Source organism: Platalea leucorodia (genome assembly GCF_965183815.1).
Source record: "Platalea leucorodia genome assembly, chromosome: 4".
In the NCBI taxonomy this organism is placed as follows: Eukaryota; Metazoa; Chordata; class Aves; order Pelecaniformes; family Threskiornithidae; genus Platalea; species Platalea leucorodia.
The window spans coordinates 77,025,597-77,045,612 of NC_138826.1; the positions used below are offsets into that span (position 1 = coordinate 77,025,597).

The window sequence follows — 20,016 nt, forward strand, 5'->3', positions numbered from 1 at the left end:
GAGGGTTGCAATGCTTCTGTTTTGGTTTGGTTTTGGTTTTTTTTTTTGGGGGGGGGGGGAGGGGGTTGGTGGGGGTTTTTTATGAAGGAAAAAGGTAGTATGGAAAATTGGAGCTTGGAGAAGGAAGTGAAAGATGGGTGTGCAACTGTGAACTTCTGCAAGTAGCTTCTGCATTTCTCCCCCACCCAGGTGTTTTGTCTGTAAAATCCATTCTCTTTGAAAGGCAAAACACATGTTTGTAGTGTACGTTTACCGCTAAGTGCTTAAGACTTGTTACAGGGGCATTGTAGGCTGAAGAGCTGGCTTGGGACTAGGAAATCTGGGCTCTGTACCCTGCTCTGGCACTGACATGTTTGGGTGACCTTGAGCAAGTCATCTCCATGATGCAGTGCTTTCTTTTCTGTAAAAGGAGGGCAATGATAGAGGCCTCCTTTGTGAAGTATTTTGAGGTGTGTTTGTTGTAAGAGGGGGATGGCTCCTGTAAGGGTTTGGAAATACTTAAGGCATTGTTTTTGAAAGCCATTGCTTCTTGATGAGCAATTTAAAAATAGCCTCTGTTTATGTAGTAACTGCAAAATAAAATGCTCTGTGACCTTTTTTTTGGCTCTGTAGCAGCTTGTTGGCATTTCCCCAGCAAGTACTTAGACTAGTGATGCTGTGGGAGATACAGACTTAAGTGTTATACAGCAGTTACCAAGTTATTAACGTTGACTGTTTTCATTTTAATCATCTCATTACAGTCACAGGTGTTGAAAAAAGATGAAAAACCCTTATTAAATGGACTGCTTTGTAGGGGAACATGTTAGTGACTCTTAACTGATGAAATCAAACCATAAAACGGTATTTGGGGAGTTGCTTTATTTTAAAAGGATACTGACTTAGGGCATGGTATAGGCTTCTTATACACCCCAAAATCAGCGGAGCTTTGGATAAGTTCAAAGGTTTTAATTACAAAGGTTGAACAGAGGAACAGGATGGAGTAAATGCCGTTGTCAACATACATAGCAAAGCGAGAGATGTCAGGGGTGAATGGCACCGAAATAAAACTCAGATGTTGAAGGGGAATTCCTCGTGATCATTAACTGTCATTGTGGCTGAGACAGGCTGTTTTAGACCTGGAAAACCTCACTCTGTGGTCATGGGGGTTGCTGTGGGTCTCCCCAGTCTGCAGACCTTACTGTGGCTGCCCAGCTTTAAATACACCTGCAAATGCTGTTGACAGGAATGGGATTGCAATGCTGGGTGCTGATTTAGAAAAGTAATTTTTTCTTGTTCTATGGGAGCAATAAAAGAGGTCAGACTAAGAATTTAATTATGCCGGGGCTTGGGGGTGTTATTTCGGATCTGTTTCATTTTCAGTCTGTTCAATCTATCATGCATTTCTGTTGTCCTTGAGATTCTCACTCTCCCCTATCTCTGTGGATGACCCATCTGCTCTGTTACTTTCCAGCAGCTCTGTGTAATATTGAGCAATCTCTATATAAACTTGTGCTGCAAAACCTTTGGAGGACATGCGAAATATTTGGATTTATTGTTGCAGTGGGTGAGATGCAGCGATGCAGCAGGCACCCCAGCTAAAACCAGGGGGGATCTGTGGGTGAGGGAGGAGGGGGCAGCGGGTAAGAGCAGGGGAGCAAAAATAATTCAGGAAACGAAGCTGCTAGGCCTGAGTCAGCAGGGATTTCTTCCTATTTAGATGTTCTGTGTCAGTGGGACAGCTTTGTACTGGTAACCTGCTGCTACACGGTCACATCACAAGACTGTTGCTGTGCTTTGAAGTGGAGTTACTTTTGTGCTAACAAAAGCAGGAGCAGGTGGACTCATAAATCAGCCAAGGAGAGGCACAGCTCAGCTGTGTTTCTGTTTAATTACACAGCTTCTCCAGTCCAGCAAGTGAACTTCCACTTCTGCACATACTGGCCCCGAGCTCTCTACAGCAAATAGTAGATGGATTTTGGGGGAGGTTAATTAGAGGCTTCTGATTTCTAGTAGAAGTGAAGGAGAGGTGATTCTCTCCTCCTGAAAAATTCTGATTTGAGTAGATGACTTGAGACTGTACAATATGAACAGGGTCTTCATTGTTATAGGATAAACCTCTCTTTCTCAACATAAGGTTTGCAGAGAGAGAGTCTTCTGTTATCCTTAACTGGGGTATAGTGAGGGGATGCTGAGGGGGATGAAAAATAAGCCTTGGAGCACACTGCTCCTTTGCAGGTCGGAAACAGAGTTGTCAGACTTGAGGCCAATTGTGTGTTGGGGGATGATTGCTTTGAGTTTAACTTAATTAAATTAGACAACATGAGACAAAAAGTAGTTAATGAAGCAGAAGGAAATTTTTAGCAGGAGAAGAAGTGATAGTTGCTGCCCACCAGCAAGAAGGAAGAGAGAAATGCTGGCTACTGTCATCTAGAAGCAAGGGCATAAGGAAATTTTGTTTGTCACAGAAACAGTACTTGTGTGCTTTTGTGTTGATTTTTGTTGTGTTTTGGGGTATCCAGCAGAGTTAGGAATTTTAGTCTAAGTCTGCCTTTCTGAAGGTATGCTTAAGGTCTTCCTAGCCTGAACAACTAAAGCACATTTCAGAGGGGAAAATTTTTTTGGCAAAGACAGTAGATACCATTCCACCTTAATATTTGACTTCTGTATTTATTTTATCTAGGGATATTTTTGCTAAATTTTTACTGTAACATTATTCATGTCTGTGAAATCCGCTCGTCTGTACAGTTTAAGCCAGTACCTCCAGAAAGTAGTTGCAAGCACAGAATTTCCAGTGTGTATTCACAGAAGAGACTAAAAACATCTGTTCTGATGCTTCTCTGGAGCTGAGTTCTAGCTATGAACTGAGATCCACTTACCAGATATACATTGAGAGTATTAAGATGAAAATTATGTGTTTATCACTTTCAGAATTTTACAGTTACAGGTTTTATTGGCTGCTTCAGTCTTGCAATGCAAAAGCTGCTCTCCTTTTTATATACAGAGTTTTAAATGAACGCAGTTATGTTAAAATCTCTAATTTTCCCTCTTCTGTTCACTGATGATATGATTTAAAATGCTAGAACGTATCCATCCAAAAAATATTTTTCAGTGATGTAAAGTGTTGTTGTTTTGGAGAATATGTCATAAAGCATGAATATGCCAATAGTTCCCACGTTGGGTCTCTGGTTCTAAGGTTCCAGTGCAATTGCTTTGAATATTAAATTATATGTCTCCATGTACTAGGGACAGTTTCTTAGAGTGCCAGCAGTACATTTGCAGGTGACTAAATTTATACCCACCTCACCTCTTGTTCCTAGCCCATATTTCTGTATAAGCTGTCAGGACTCATTCTTTATACTGGGAGGTTCCCACTGGAGTCCTTAGTGCTGAAGATCCAGTTGCAATTGTAAAGCTTTAACTTGTGTTTCCTTTATGGTGGAGTCCCGAGAGTGCTCTGCCTGGGCAGTATGGCACAGCTCCGACGTCGGCGAGCACCCGTCGGCAGGCTGGGCAGGAGGGGGCAGCTGGTGTTGTATGTGTGACAGGTTCCTCTAGGTTAAACCAAGTTAAAACCAATGTGAACTCCTCTCAGTTGCTGTCAAAATGCCTCCTGCTGAGTATTTTTTTCTCTCACACCAGCTTCTTACCAGCATAACCCAATGTCAAGCAAGCCGAACTTTGTTTTTAATGGAATATGTGTCCACCTAAATATTGCACTGGAATGTCTGGTAGCTACTACAACACAAGATCTTGAGGGGCATGAAGCATGCAATATTTACGGAGTGTAGCTGGAGAGGTTTTGGTGCCATGTCAGACTTAAAAGATCACACGGTGGTCAGCACCTGATAATGATCAGGCAAAACTTCGAGGAGAGCAGAAAGCCGTGGGTGTTCCTGTGGCCCAGCCAGCCAGACCTCCCAGCGCTCCCTCCTCCCTTCCCTGCGGGAGACCCCAGCCAGTTCCTCTTCCTTCACCCCAACCTGCTCTTCATGCTTCTCTCTTGGATCCTCCCTTAGGTCTTTGCCAAAAAATAATATATCAGTGCCAAATATTTTTCTTCCTGTAGTTCTGTTTTTCTCAAAGCTTCCATTATCTGTGACAAGATTTCTCACTCTTTGTAGCATTTCTACTGCAGAAACATGTTTCATAATTCCCTTTTTTTTGCATAAGGAAAAGATTACAATACACTGAGCGGTCTCTGAGGGGCATGCATGAAGCAAGACATCTTATGAAGGCAGGAACAATTGGCTCCTAATCCTTCTTGAGTAAAAGGATGAATTTGGGTAGGGCAAGCATATGGGAGTTGAATTATTTCACTCCTACATGAAACTTGTACAACTGCGCAGCTAAAATTGAGTGCTTGCTAGATCACATATGATTAGTTTTCAGTAGATCTGCCAGAATCTTAATAGCTCATTTAAAAGGTAATTATAAATCAGTATTTGTTGATATTATCAGTCTAACATGTATATTTCTTTGAAAGTTTCTGATTTGGTTTCTTTTAATTTTAAGCAGTTCAAAGCTCTAGCCTGTAGAGAATAGATGGTTGACTTTTTACTGAATATATATGTTAATCCTTGACAGGATATTGTACTTTTTGGTGAACTAGACACTCAGCCAGGGAATAGAAACTCGAGGGGGATGTTTTCTTATATAGTCATACATTTGGAGTTAATTTTAGCTAAGTAAAATAGATTTTAAAACTACCAAGACTTTAATGGATTGAGGGTGCCATCTCGTGGTTGAGGAACTAAATTTATAATTGAAAACAAAAAATGCCTATTTGAACATTGGGGGGGTGTAATACTTCTATTATTGAAAAATATTAATCATAACCAGATCTTCTGTAATGGACTACTATTTTTTTTTAGCTGCTATAGACAAGTTAGGTGCTCAGGCAAATATCTGTAATCTTCAAAATTTTTTGCATCAGCTTAAATGCAAATGATTGCAAGTATGTACTTATTTTTCACTTGCTTGTTTTGTTCTGCAATAGTATATACAAGATATCATTTGTCTTTGGAGAAGGCCACTGCTTCGATAACCTTCTCTTCTCTGAGCAAGATATCATGATATACTTTCATTATGGAAATTCTAGTTTTCCTTTTGTTATTACTTGGACAGATTAAAAAGATTAAGTAGTAGATCTTTGTGGCATAGGTCTGCCTGAAAAGCAGATTTCCAGGAAAAAGGTGGGGTTTGCTACTTTCTGGTGCTGTTTCTTTCTTTAACAAAACTATCTCTATATTGTTTTTTCTTTATACAGATTATTTAAAGAATCTTTTAGAAGAATCTGCAGACTATAGGGATACTCAAGGTAAATGTCTCTTTAGAGTAAAGAAATATCAGCTTATGTACATATGATAATGTTTCTAAATGTTAAATGCTCGCAAAATGCTAAGCCAGTAATAGAAATGTTTTCTATTTAGTTCTAAGTTTCTCAGCAAAGATACTGAAAGGTTGCAAACTTGTGTTTCAGAAAAGTTTGGAGCTAACAGTGGTATCAACTCACCCTTGAGTTGAAACCAAGAGATAAGAGTGAAGTTCCACAGGCAGCTTAAGCAGATATTTTGGGCACTGCTATTGAAAGAGACAGTCTTTGCATCTGTAGACCTTTTATGATAGGTAGTCTGGTCTACCAGCTGCTCCCTGCCAGCTATGAGCCTTTCTGGCCTCCTCCTCTCTCTTTCTGCCAGGACAAGTGTTCATGTGGCAGGAGTGAACAAGATCAAGGAGCTGCTCTGGGTTATATTTAACCTGAGGGGTTCTCCAGTTTGAATTGTCACAAGTTGCACAAACACAAGTGACTTCCACAAGCTTGCCTGCATGTGGGGGGAAAAGGAGATAAGAGGAAATGAGAAGGAATAGTTGGTGATGGAAGAGGACAGGACTACATGTTTCATGGTAGTTTGGGATTAAGCTGGTTTAACTTGAGTGTAGCAAAGCAATGCACGTTCAGACTGTTTCCTTCTTCCTTGTGTGTGCCTCAGCAGTACTAAAAATGCTCCCAGTCGATGTTTCCATTTCATTTGCCTGAGCCCCTGTCACTTATTTCAGTCTCTTTAGTGACATTTGTGCAAGCCCGTTACCTTTAGGAGGGTTGTGCGGATGTAGTTGATTGGACTGTGATAAATGAGTGCCTTCAATGCACTGAGCCAAGTTTGCTTTCTTATAGCTTTGTCTGTTGATACAGTACCGTAAAATTTATAAGTAAATATCTTTCTTAGGACATTTAGACATATTTGTTTGAGTATATTGAAAATATAAGCCAAAAATACTTTAAATGATGACTCTAAGAGAAAAATTTGTCTTGCACTTCTTACAGCTGTGAACAAACTAATACTTGCACTGCACATTAAATAATTGACCACTTGAAAAGTGAGCAACTTAAATATATCTTTCACTTTACATTTGCTTGTGATTTCTCCAGCTTCTGTGGTTTTTGTAGTTATACCTTCCACAATATTTTTCTCTCCTTTCGTACATCAAAGATAAAAGCAGAAGCTTAGTTGTAACAATAACAGTGTTCATTTTATGCATTTGACATGTTTGATAGTCTATCTTTGAAACTGGGTAAGAAAAGAAAATCTAATCTTTACTCACAGAGATCTTTCTTATGATAATTAAGCTTAACTTAGTTCTGACTTTGCTTAGTTGTTAAATTCCATTGCAGAGGGCAGGGGCGGGAAGGAGAGAAGACTAGATTTGATTATGGTTAGTATTCTTGAGAAGAAAACTCAAACAACACAATTCTTCCTGATGACCTTCATTTGAATACATTACTCCAGCTAAGTGGTATAAGAATTGGAATGCTCTTCGCTGCCAAAAACCACTTTGTTTATGGACTTTGACCCTATAGATTATTTTATGTTGTTGTTTAGATTTGTTTAGTCTTGGCTCTATAAGTAGACCTGAGATCCTGGAACTTTCCCTTCAGTAACCAGCAAATTTTGTCTAACGTTCTTCAATCTTTCTTGAAGTCAATGAGTAAAATTTTAAGTTTTTAATAGATATAATAGCTGGTAGATGAAGGAAAGTATAACAAAAAATTCAGGTGCTCATTCCTGTCTTAATGAATTTAGCTCAATTTCCCTTCATTTTCTTTCAAGCGGATGGGAGCTGGGGAGTGTTTTGGCTGGAGCAGCTCCAACATTTCCTAGTAGGAGACCACCAGCTATTTTTCAGCAGGCTCAGTTGACATCATGACATCTATATCTAAACTTAAATTTTGATCAGATGCTTGATATGTGCTATGCCTTTTAACTGTTTGACTCCTGCGCTTACATTGCCTTGGTTCATTAAAATCTTGAACAAAAATTCTTTTTAGATTGACTTAGGAGGAGCTTTTTGTTCGCACCTCAGTTTAGTTTTATATGGCTTCATAACCTTCCGAACCTTTCAGTTCAGAAAGCTGTATCTTTTAACATGCTTTCCTTCTGAATATGAACTCGACAATAGGGGAAGTATATACATTCTACAGTATTAATGCTCTAATGATTATCTGGAAAAAAACCCAAGGCTTTGGTTTTGCCTGGTTTGGTAGGCTTCTCTGTGGACTTTTAAGCAAATGTAGTTCCTTTATTTGAAGTGCCTGACTGCACTTCAATTATTCAGAAGGTGCTAAATGCTCTAGAGACTACATTTTATTAGAGCAGTTGTTCTAGCTTTCAATTAAATAAGTCTTTTTTTCCTACTTAAGTAAATTACAGGTTTTTGGATAAGAACATCGGATGGGTTCTGTCTCATATACACTCACTGTTCAGTAATTTACATAATCCTTTTATGTAACCCCTTTTTGCAGTTACACCTTAGCATATATTACACTCAAGTTGCTAGTTATTAAATATCAGTACTTAATAAAATCCCTCATCTTTTGTAACTCTTCTCTTTCAGAGATTTTTTTTTTTTTCCTTCTGGTATTAAAAGTTTGAAATTTAGAAATTTGAACTTTATACTATTATCTTGAGGTGCAGCAAAACTAAAGGCAGAAAAAAGAAATTGCAAAGATTTGGAAAATTTTTTAGGTAGTCTTCTATGACTGGCACTGGAGGCAGTTGTGTAAAATGGCAAAAACTTAATCTCTACATAGTCTCAGTTAAAATGTTTTTAACTTTTCTGCTGTAAGTAAAGACATTGAAAATAAAGTAATTCTTTATGTGAGAAACTAGAATTTAATTTTGCTTGTGGACTGTTTTGATTAGCTGTAAGAAATGATTGACACTGTTGGTTGAAGGAATGACTTGCTAGGGCACACTTATTAAACCATGCTCCAAAGACTCTGGGATCTATGGGAAGTGCTCCTGAATGCAGTGACTGTACAATCAGGTCCTTGAATCTTGGCATGATGTGGAAGGGCAATATGGTACCTGTGCTTGACACAATACCAACGCTAACTAGTCTGTATAACCAAAGTATCATTTCTTCATCCTTCAGATGCTCTAGCTGTTGTCATAGAAGTTGCAAACCATGCCAATGACATCATGAAGCAGGGAGTAAGTATTTTGACTTATGAAGCTGATAGATTAAAACTTCCTCTCTCTCTCTCTCTCTCTTTTTTTTTTTTTATTTTTTTTATTTTAAAAAGTCGTGGATGCAAGGGCAATTACTTACCTTTTGCTTTTTCTTCCTGTAGGATAACTTTCAGAAACTCATGCAGATTCAGTACAGTTTAAATGGACACCATGAGATTGTACAACCAGGAAGGGTAGGTCCTCCAGATGGCATTCGGCAGATTGCAGTAAAAGTACAGCACAGATGATATGTAAGGAAAGTACTGAAGCTGGCATATACCAAGAAGAAAAATGGTCCATCGCTTAATTATTCGGTTCTAACAGTCAAATGAATACTGTCTCTCCATATGTGTGGGGTTTTTTTTAGCCATTTATCTGATGAAAACTTATGATTTTTAGAATATGATTCCTTGCCAGATATTGCAGGAAGTTTTTTTTTTCCTCAAGCTTAACCTTGTATTTGTCATGGTTTCAACTGTGGCATGGAAAACTGTAATGCAGCCATTCATACTCACTTTTAGAGAAACCTAAGGATGAACAGCCTTTCTCAGAAAGGGAGCGTGAATCCCAAAACTTCTGCAGCACTCCTAGTGTAGTAATAATAATCATAATAGTAATGATGATGAAAAAGTCAGCTCATTTGTATGGCTTGTGCCCTGAAAAGTTAGGTTTTGAATTGCTTGTTTTAATTTGCTAGGTCTTTCTGAAAGAGGGAACACTGATGAAGCTGTCCCGGAAGGTCATGCAGCCACGAATGTTTTTTCTGGTAAGATGCTATGTATGTTGCTGTCTGCCTACCACTAGTGTAATTTTAAGTGGTTCAAACATTACACTGCAAACATAAATAACTAATAACTTCAGGTGGTGGAAAAAATGACCAGTTGTTGCTGTTCTACTTGCTCAGTTCTAATTAAGAGAGATCATCTGTTGCATATGCACTAATTTGAATGGAAAGCCATTTCTCACCAAAATGTACTATTTTGAACAATGCTCATTTAAAATTCGAGTGCTTTTATGAGAAGATGTTATCTGTGGTAGTGCAAAAACTACAACAGTTGCTCTATCCTGCTTAGCCATACCAGATCTTAAAACCTACAGCTCGGCCGCTGCTATTGTACCCTTCCCTGCCTCCTCCTCTCTCCTTCCCCTGCACGAGCCTGCCTGCATCCTGAGCGGAGCACTGGGCTGGAAGTGAAGTGCTGGGTTCTCTTCCTGTCTCTGCTACTCTTTTGTTTTGAAAATTCTGTGTATCTCTAAAGTTTCTGTTTCCACTTGAACCTTTTGTTTATCTCTTCTATTTAGACAGTAAAGCAACTGTTGCCCTGTGTAATTTGTGGCATTATTGGTCCACAGTCCTGGCTGAAATCTGTCTTGTAGTTACTGTAGTACGAATAAATATTTCCCTAGGCAGTCATGGAGTATGTATTCTGAGCTTGCAAGTGCCTGTCTTATGCTCTGGAAATGACTTTGTAGCATATAAAGCACTGAGATAACAGCAAATGATATCAGTTAAGGTAATACTCTCAAAAATCTGGTGCTATTTCAAGCTGGACTTCCCAAATCAGATGTTGCTAATTTGAGTGGCTCTAGCTTAGCCACTCAAATATTGCTTTCTTTGTTTTGTTTGTTTTGTTTTTTGGGGTGGTGGGGTTTTGTTTGTTTGTTTATATACATATAAAAAAGGTGCAGGCTAGTGTTTATACCTTTAGACACTTAAGCAGTGATTTTTCTATTCATCATGTTAAGATTTAGTAAGGCTTGTGAAACATTTGATTATTTTGCGAAGAACCTCATAGCAAAAACTTAGGAGACAGTTCAGTTTTCTGGTCTGTGTTTATGTGCAGTAAGTAAAGTTTGGATCCATGTGTTGAACAACACAGAAAAAAGAAATCTTAATAGCTGTTCAGTAAGTGCACTGAATGAAGCCAAGTCTGGTAGAACAGGAAATAAACAGTGGATGCACGTTTAAACTGGTAAAATCCATGTAGTATATATGGATAAATTTGTCCTTATAATCATAAATTGCTAATCTTAATTTTGCTATCTGCAAGTTTCTGGAATGTTTTGCTTTGTTTACGGGGTTAATTTTAATATCCTTTTAAAGTAGTTTGTTATACAGTATAGCTGTGTACACAAGAAACATTTTTGTCCGTTTTGACAGCCTGTTCTTTGACATCCGTGCACTGTTTACTCATGTGCCAAATATATATTTACACAAGGAAGATATAAATAGACACCTATTGTTATCTAAATTCATACATGAAAATGTTTCTTGGGTTCTAAGTGGAATAATACAAAGTAGAAGATGCCCTTCTGGACAGTTGATCTCAGTGCTGTACGAGTTCTGTACTTCCAGTAAAGTGCATCTGAATTATCTGTCTCTGAACAGTGTTTAGTCATTAAAAAGCATTGCTTCTGTATTACAGTTCAATGATGCCCTGTTGTATACTACTCCAGTTCAGTCAGGGATGTATAAACTTAACAACATGCTCTCGTTGGCTGGAATGAAGGTGAGTCACTTGTTAAAATGAGTCTTTCTCCAGATCTATTTAAACTCAGGCCTTGAAATTTTCAAAATGCACCTATGTTTATTGTTGGAAAGAGATATTCAAGATGCTTACATTCCAGAGCAATCCTGCAGGCAGAACGTTTCTCGCATAATATGGCCTGTGGGATTGCTATCTAGGTTTCCCTAAAAAAACTCTGTTGCCACAGGATCATCTCACCTGCATTTCATCTAGTGTTGCTCTCCTCTGAAATAGTCTGCCTACTTATTTTTTGTATTGTATTTTGTTTAAACTGCCTTACTTTTGCCTTGTAACTGCTTTTTATTGCCCACACCCAGAGATTAGGCATGTCTGGCCAATAAGCTTCTGGTGGATCAAATCTCCATGGTTTATAGAGGTCTGCTAACTCTGAGGGAAGGCACGGCTTTTGTTTCTGAGCCTTTGCGAAAAGCATCAAAGTTAAGCCCTGAGCCCCTCTGGGTAGTGATAAGGGACATGCACGCTGCATATTGACATGATCTCTGACATGACAGTTAGTGGGAACAACAAACCATTGCCTCAGGAGTCAAGTAACTTGTTCCTGGTCCTGTCGGAGAAAAGCACCAAGTCCAGCTGCAGTGCAGCTCTGGTGCCCAGGTCTAAGCTGCAAAATCTTTTCTGCCAGCAGGTGTCTCGTGGCGGCTCAGAACCACTCTTGACTTGTAAACCCCCTTACGTTTGAAGCTTGGTAGCTCAGAAGGATCAGCAGGGTGGTCCAGCTCTTGGGGGTATGGGCCAGATGCCCACCCTGGGGTACACCAGTAGGCTACATCTTGTCCTGCAGCGGCAGCAGCAGCAGTGCCTTTTTTTGCCCAGTTGCTGGAGGTGCTTAAAGGGCAACGGGCCTGGGCATGTTGAAGCACAGCAGGAGGTGCTTGGCAGCTCTTGAGCTTCATTCTCCTGTACGTCTCCAGTGTTTGTGTGGGGCCTCAGTGAAATAAAATGGTGGGCTGCACGTAATCACCGGTGTGTGATCTCCTACTTTCGAGATTTTTCTCTCTAATGTACCCCTTCTGCAAAAAATATGAGAGATTTTACAGTAAGTAAACCTAAAGCAACTATAAAAGTACCGTTTCAGTCTGAATGTCAAGTTTTCTCTCTCGACTGAAGGTTAAAAAGCCAACCCAGGAAGCATATCAGAATGAACTGAACATTGAAAGCGTAGAGAGATCCTTCATTCTTTCAGCAAGGTAAGTCTTACAAATGAATAATGATTTAAAAACCATGTGATTTCAAACAGTCCACATAAGCTTTTTATAGCTTATTTTGCACTTATGTAATGAAAAGTTACCCTTGGCTAGAGTAATTACAGAATAGAGGGAGTGACAGATGGGTTTCTGGAAATAAGGTAGGCTTTGTTCTAATTTACTTTTGTTCACATTCAAAATCTGATCTTGAAAATTTAAGTTTATTTTTAAATGGGCTGGCAGAAAGGAAGCCTGGTGACGTGTAATAAGTTTCACAGATACCATATGAATTTGTAGTCTCTAATACCGTTCATCCTGACTTGTAAAGAAGACTGCCCATTGTGAAGTGATGGATAGAAGCACATAAGCTATAGTAAATGTGGCTGGTGTTTGAGCAATTTGGGCTTAAGGCTGCAGCTGGTAGGGATTCTGCTGTCCTCAAGACAGTTAACTGTTAACCAGAGTGAATAAAACTCTTGCTTGGTTCTTCCTTTTCAGCTTAGCTACACATCACAAACTTTAAATAAATTGAATTATTATCCTCTCACTGCCTTTCCTTGAGAGGAACAAGAATTAAAGTTGTTTCAATTCGGTTCATTTTAGGCTTTGCTTTTCAGTATTTTTTTTGTTTTTCCGAAGTTACTGATATGCTCTGTCAGTACATTAACAGGACAGGATATGAAGCATGACAATACACTTTGATATTACTATTGGTAACTGATACAAATCGGAAGAAGTCATCCTGGTCTTATAGCTAAAATAACAATGTAATTGAAACAAGAAGTGGATCTCAGTGAATCTGAAATTATGGAAGTGGCAGCAATTACTGGAATGGTGCTTGTCTTTACCAGAAAACCATATTCTCCATGTAGCAGCAAAAGGATACACGGCCACTAAACCAGAGCAGCTCTGGTCTGCCTTCACCGAGATGCCTTTAGCAAAGACCTGGTTTTGTGGATTGTTGTTTTTACTGTGTTTGAGTTGGAGTTTTATACGTTCTGACATTTGTGACAGTGCTGATACCAATGAAGAAAGACATGTTTTCTCTTTCGTTTAGCAAAGCTGAGCAAGGGCAGTCTGCTGCTTTTTGTGTGACCTTGTAAATAGTGACATGAGGATGTCTGCACAAAGATAGCAGTATCTCTAGCGGAGGGGTAGACCAAGGTTAACCTTGTCAAACTAGCCAAAGAAAGTAGCTCAATTGTCTGAGCAGTGGTTATTTCTAACAACAGACTTGAAAGGAGTATTTTTGTATTTTTTCAACAAATTTAAATGTTTCTTTATGGTTCTTTTGCAGATTGGGAAAAAAAAGATGCATTTCACAGTTTAGGGTATGATTCTGCTCCAGTATAATGTGAGCAGCTCAGTGCTGCTTAGGTGCCTTGGTGACTGAGTGTCACACAGATACGTGAAGATATTTATGGGATTACAGTAGGCAATGTGGATTTATCTCTGCTTGACTTCAAACAGCATTTCACTTTTAATTCAGTTGTTTTAAAAAATTGTAAAAAATCATTGGAACTTGTGAAAAGATTATAATTTTGAAATACAACCTACCTATTTTCCACAAGACAGGATAGACTTATCTTTTTGAGGAACTGATTAAGTGGTAGATTAAAAGCAACTCCTGTGAAATACATGCTGGTCCATAGGGGAAAACCCCAATATATAACATTCTCATCAAATTGGGCAGAGTTTGTGACATGCTTTTGTCTTGGCCTTGTAATTACTGGAATTACCCTCATATTACCAACTAAAGCTGCTCTGATTTGCTCTTTATTTCTTAGTGTTGTTGATCTTGCATCTTTGGAGAGCATTCAGCTCTGTTATTTTTACACTTGCTGGAAGCTACGTGTGTGCAAGAGCCCTAAGTTACACAACAGTGACAGAGAGAGGTTGTATGTGCTTGGGATGGAGGAGGTTCCCAATTAATTATATTGTTCCTATTGATAAATATCCAGGATGTGAAGAGAATCAGTATCTTGTCAATACAGACTGCATCTTCCTTTTGATGATACTCATTCTAACAGCTTCTTGGCTCTTATGTGGTAAAAATCTCAATTACAAAACTGTTCAAATTAATCTTACAGACATTGGAGACAAATTTCACTTCTGTGTTTTTTCAAATAATAAGCATTATGTGTAGTGTACACCAAAGAAGAGATTCTGAAATGATCCTGAGGGCACAGATGGGGAGGGGAGCAATTAAGCTGGTGAAAAATTCCTAGTAATAAAATGTAAGCCAGTTAATAACTGAAGTATAGATTAATGCCTAGACGAGAGTCTTTGTCATTTCAGGTTTAGTTTTACTGACTGCATTAGTATTCTGCTTTATCTGGTCTGGGTTGAGGTTTCAGTTTTCCTGGGATATCTGTCGGAATGGGTGTTGTTTTTTACATGGTACAATGCAGTATTGTACTAGAAATCTCTTAATCAGAGAAACAAGTTAGCGCATCTGCAGGATACAGCACTGTGCAGAAGTAAAGCTTTGGTCCTGAAAACAATAGCCGTGCCAGCCTGATGCGGTCTGAGGCCAGCTCGCCCCGTCCCCCTCAATAAGGCTAGCGAAGAGCTACCCCAGGCAGACGTAGCTGCATCGCCTCCTCTGACATAAGGATAGCTCGTGCAAGACTAGCTCAGCTGGGAGAGGGGCCCTAAGGCTCTGATCCTGGAAACAACAGGGCCATACTTCAGTGAGCCCTCCCGGGACCACCGAGCTGCTTACTCCAGCAGGCAGCTGCACCATGTGGTCCTAGCACACGTTTGCCAGTAATAACAATTGCTGGGGCTCTCTGCAGTCCATTTAAAAGTCTTATGCTGTTTTGTTAAATAAAATCTTAAATTAAAAAAAAACAATTGGGGGGGGGGAAACAAACTAAGAAAACCTTGCAATTTTAGTAAACAAAACAGCTTTTGGAAGGATGCAACAAATACTGGGCCTGCAGTGAGGGAGGTGGTAGGACTGTGCAGCTGTGGGGGAGGGCTGGCAGTGACAGCAGAAGAAACACTGCCTATTTTGCTGCAGCAAACCATTACATCAATTCGGTTGCCGATGGCGCTGCCTTTGCTCTTAAGTTCTGAAGGATTGTAAACAACCCGAAAGGCTAGCACTAGCAAACCTACCAAGTGCGAGCTCCCTAGTGAAATATTAGGGCATAAGCCATGTAGCTCATTGTGTGAGCAGCCCTATATGTAGCATGCTGGGGGATGGGGGGATGCTTAATCTCAAAAAAATGGGCCAGCTTTAAATTTAATTACTTAATATAGTTTTAGGAACATAATTAAATGTAAGCAGATTTTGAAAAAGCCAAAGGAGTCTATTAGAGTTGTGAATGTTACGTAGCTAATGCAGACCAGTTGTTCTTACTGGCTGAGGAAGCAAAGGTAAATAAACTGAACAAAATGTTCCACTTGTGAGTGTGAGATACTGGGACAGACAATAATACGTTGCTTTGCCCTTGGTTGTATCTTATTTCTTCTCCTTTTATTCTGATTTTGTTGCTGTGTACACTAGATTGTTATTTTCCCTCGTGCCTCACAGGTTTCCCCCACGTTTACCTTACCAGATTTGTCCTCTCTGATTTTGTATAGTACTCAATTTCATTCAGTTCAAAACCCCAGCTCAAAGTATTTTCTTAAAGGTTCAAAGGTGGTCAAAGCTTCCAAATTCACCTACAAAAGCCATTAAACAGTAATTGGTGTTGCACACCTAATGTGTTTAAATCATTGCTTTCCTCGTCCCTAACTTTCCTTATTATATATTCATCATGTTCAATTCTTTGGTTTAAACAAATTAATTTATTTGATACTATTTAAGAAGTGAGGAATAAAAAAAATGTTGGCAGTAGATACTGGTTTAAATTTTAGAAGCCCTTTTAAAGCTGGCATGGCATCTTAAACAAGCGCTCTAGCTGTTCCTGTGCCACAAAACTGCTTCTTCCTTCCTCATAGCACCCTCCACGGTGCTGGCACAAGTAGTTGTTCAGCCACATGATGAACCCAGTCGGTAAATTGGTCCAGAGGAAGGGCAGGTCGATGGCTTGATTCAATACAGATTTGTTGCCCAGTCCAGCCCACTGCACTTACAGCCCACTGTGTAGCCGTGTGTGTTCTGGCGCAAGGGAGAAAGTAAGACCTAGTCACTGAGAGGGAGTATAATAGGCTGCTCTTTGTGGTGGCAGCAGCAGCAGCATGGATTTATATTGTATGAAAGTAGTGTGGGCCCATGGCCCCAAAAAGTGCTTTGGCACTGCACGTAATCCAGTATGGCTGCAGGCTCCTGCTGTGCCAGGCACTCCTTGTTCTCCCTGCTCCCCGTGCCATGCCACTTCAGCCTAATGCTTTCCTTGCACTTGACCAGTGATCCACCAGCTGTAGGATAAAAAGATACAGTAAGCTTATCTGTGTTATCTTTCTGGGTTAGCTAATCCAATGGGAAAAATTGGGAAAAAAAAAAAAAAGAATTAATTCGGAGCAACATCACCTGGTAGGAGCACAAGGCTGGGGAAGAGACAGCATGGTTTTTTCTGATAGAAGCTCGGGGTTTCACAGGGTTGGGTATAACAAACTGCACCCTGAGACAGAAGGAAGGGGAGGAAAAAAAGGCTTGCTGAAATTTCAGAGTCCCTCTCAAGAGGGAGGGCCCTCGCCTTTGTTCTGGGAGCACCATTTTACACCAGTGTTAAGCTATTCAAGGGTCCAGGGAGAAGGGGGAAGCAAGGACATACCAGCCTTGAAACAATCACAGGGTATTTTGGAAGGAGGAAAGGGAGGGAGGGAATCCACATCATAACAACAGACACAGAAATCTTTTTGAGCATTAATCAACACAAATAACTGACACCATGCAGGCAGTTAAAAAAATAATGCCAGTTTCAGTAGGAACTGGAGACGGTCTATAAAACTGAAATTGCAAGAGAGTTAAGTCGATGTGTAATAAAGCTAATGGAATTCTAATCAACACTTGCTTCTTAGTTTTAAATGTTAATAATAATAATAAATTGATTTTTTTTTTTTTACTCCAACAGTTCTGCTACAGAAAGAGATGAGTGGTTAGAAGCTATCTCCAAGTCAATTGAAGAATATACAAAAAAGAGAATCACATTTAATCCTAGCAAAAGTCTTGAAGAGGTATATCACACCATTATTGTTGGTTTGTTCCCTTTTTCAATGTAAAGTTTCTTTGCAGATGTTTAAAGAAACAAGAGGCATTCAATGATGAATAATAAAACAGGATGGTAAATGATAAGTGAACAGATGATAGAACAGAATGATATTTCATAATGTTATCTACTTCATAAATGTAAAATTATTTTCTTCCAAAAAATCCAAACCAGCTTTCTAAATTCTCTCGGTAATCTTGAGAACAGAAAGATGAAATGAAAAGATTTTAAAATATAGCAGCTGTTGGTATAAATAGGCTGGTAAAGCTTCAAAGTCACACAGATTTTTTGAACTAATTAAATGCAGCTCTGTCTTCAGGCTTGCATTATAATGGTCGCTGATGAAATAGTAGATAACATTTAAGACCATAACAATTTATCAGAGAAGGCTTTCCAACATAATTAGAGTTAACCTATAATCACTGATAAATATGAATCTTATTTCTCATCACTGAATGTAATGGTGTTCTGCCTATGTTCTCTCAGGCCGATCCAGAGAAACAGGAGGAAGATAGTCCACTGGGATCAAAGGCTCCAATCTGGATCCCAGATACTAGAGCCACTATGTGTATGATCTGTACAAGTGAATTCACGTTGACATGGAGAAGGCATCACTGCAGGGCATGTGGAAAGGTTGGCCAATTTTGTGATTACCTTTTCCGTTAGTCATTCACGTTCCTTGTGTGACAAACACAGGTGGAGCCTAATTGCACCTAAGCAACTCTTTTAAGGGAACACTGTACTATGACAGAATTATATGGATTAAAAACATGTTGGGTTGGGGTTTTTGGTTTTGTTTTTAGAGTAAGGTGTTATGACAGACCTTTTAACCTGTTACATATTTCTTATTTTGTATTTTGGACTACTATTTATGGTTGTCTTCTGCTACGGCAATTACATAGTACAAACGAAGAACGTTAGCTGAAATGAAAAAAATGCCTTCTTCCCTAATTTTTGTAAGATAAATAATGATTTTGTTTTTCAGTTAGTACCAAACTTATTTTATATTTAACACTTATGAAAGGTATATCGAATAAACCTTTATTTTTCTTGTTTTAATCAAGTGGGAATACAGAATTCAATGCAGTTGAAACATCTGTGTTGTGGAGAAATTGTCAAGAGAGCAATGACTATTTTTAGTTATTTCTTTAAAAGCTTATGATTTAAACAGTTCGGTAACACAGTAGGCTTATTCTACTTTTCATGGATTGTTAACATTGGCTTATTGAGTTGTGTAATTCAGTGATTTGTTTTCTGTTTAAATTTTTATCATTTAGAGGAGGAAAGAGCAGCATGTTGAACATAAGGACATAAGGAAAAGCCAAGATCTTAAACAATTTTCAATGTAAAATAGTGCCTATTTCAGGTTATGGTATTAACAGTACTGAAGTGGACATCTTTGAGCATTTGGTGATTTACAGGTGCACATCATGTACAATAATGCTTTTATCTGTTTTCAGATTGTCTGTCAAGCTTGTTCATCAAATAAACATGGTTTAGACTATATGAAAAACCAGCCAGCGAGAGTATGTGATCATTGCTTCAGGGAGCTACAGAAACAAGGTAAAGAAAATCTGCACAAACTGTCTGTCTTATTTTTGTGGCCCTTATAACGTGGTATGTCTGCGCCTCATCTTTACTGCTGGGTTCAAGTGCCTAATTCTACTAGTGTCTGAAAAGTGATAGGCATTGAATCATTTCGTTTGGAAAGGTTCTTAAAGATCATCGAGTCCAACCACTAACCTAACACTGCCAAGTCCACCACTAAACCATGTCCCTAAGCACCATATCTACATGTCTTTTAAATACCTCCAGGGATAGGGACTCCACCGCTTCCCTGGGCAGCCTGTTCCAGTGCTTGACTACCCTTTCGGTGAAGAAATTTTTCCTAATATCCAATCTAAAGGCATCTGAGGTTATAAGAGCCCAAACAATTTTCTGTGGAGTAAGTTAGGAAGTGAATTTGCAATACATTGGCTCTTCCTTCTGGAAACATGCATACATTTGCCCTGTGATAATGACATGTAGCTTATGCTGCTTTCTTTTTGAGATAGCTAGCGTTACATTGCTTTTCATTAATCACAGGGTACAAGTGTACATTAAAGTCCTTGCAGCTTATCATGACTTCCCAGGGTGTTCACATGTACTTTTACTCTCTGTAACTTGTATGCCTGTAAACTTCATTTTTGCCAGCTAAGCTGTTGAGATAGCTGAAGTGCTGGGGGTCTATAAAGACATGGGCCTTCATCTTACGGATGCTGAGTCTCTTCAGCCTCAAGCCTTGGCTCATCTGGAATTCAACAAGCTGGCATATCTGCACCTTAGTTCTGAGGGCAAACTCGTAACAGTTGCTTACTGCACACTGGCAACATGGATTTCAATGTAAAGCACCATCGCTAGAGCTATTTTCATTGAAACACTTTCAGAGAACGTGGTACTACTGATGCATGGTGGTAATAACATTTGCTTAGAGAGGAGATCCAGGGTCAGTTTCCTTCTCATCCTGAGGGATCTCAAATCCATCTCTTTGAAGGAGCTTCATATCATTATGGGGAAATGAATATAAAATCAACAGGGGCACCTCCCAGTGAGATGGGAATCCAGTCCCATCTCACAAGACTTGCTCTGAATT

The 20,016-nt window shown here is 39.2% G+C and overlaps 1 protein-coding gene across 1 annotated transcript in view; it reads left to right on the forward strand.

Moving 5' to 3' along the window:
* Positions 1 to 20,016, forward strand: part of FGD6 (FYVE, RhoGEF and PH domain containing 6) — a 77,418-nt gene that overhangs the window by 46,841 nt on the left and 10,561 nt on the right. The window contains exons 9-17 of the mRNA XM_082310555.1: positions 5,246 to 5,296; positions 8,413 to 8,471; positions 8,612 to 8,683; positions 9,187 to 9,255; positions 10,916 to 10,999; positions 12,146 to 12,225; positions 17,250 to 17,352; positions 17,871 to 18,017; positions 18,845 to 18,947. Of these exons, the coding sequence (XP_082166681.1) occupies positions 5,246 to 5,296; positions 8,413 to 8,471; positions 8,612 to 8,683; positions 9,187 to 9,255; positions 10,916 to 10,999; positions 12,146 to 12,225; positions 17,250 to 17,352; positions 17,871 to 18,017; positions 18,845 to 18,947 (768 nt within the window). The remainder of the gene's footprint in view (positions 1 to 5,245; positions 5,297 to 8,412; positions 8,472 to 8,611; positions 8,684 to 9,186; positions 9,256 to 10,915; positions 11,000 to 12,145; positions 12,226 to 17,249; positions 17,353 to 17,870; positions 18,018 to 18,844; positions 18,948 to 20,016) is intronic.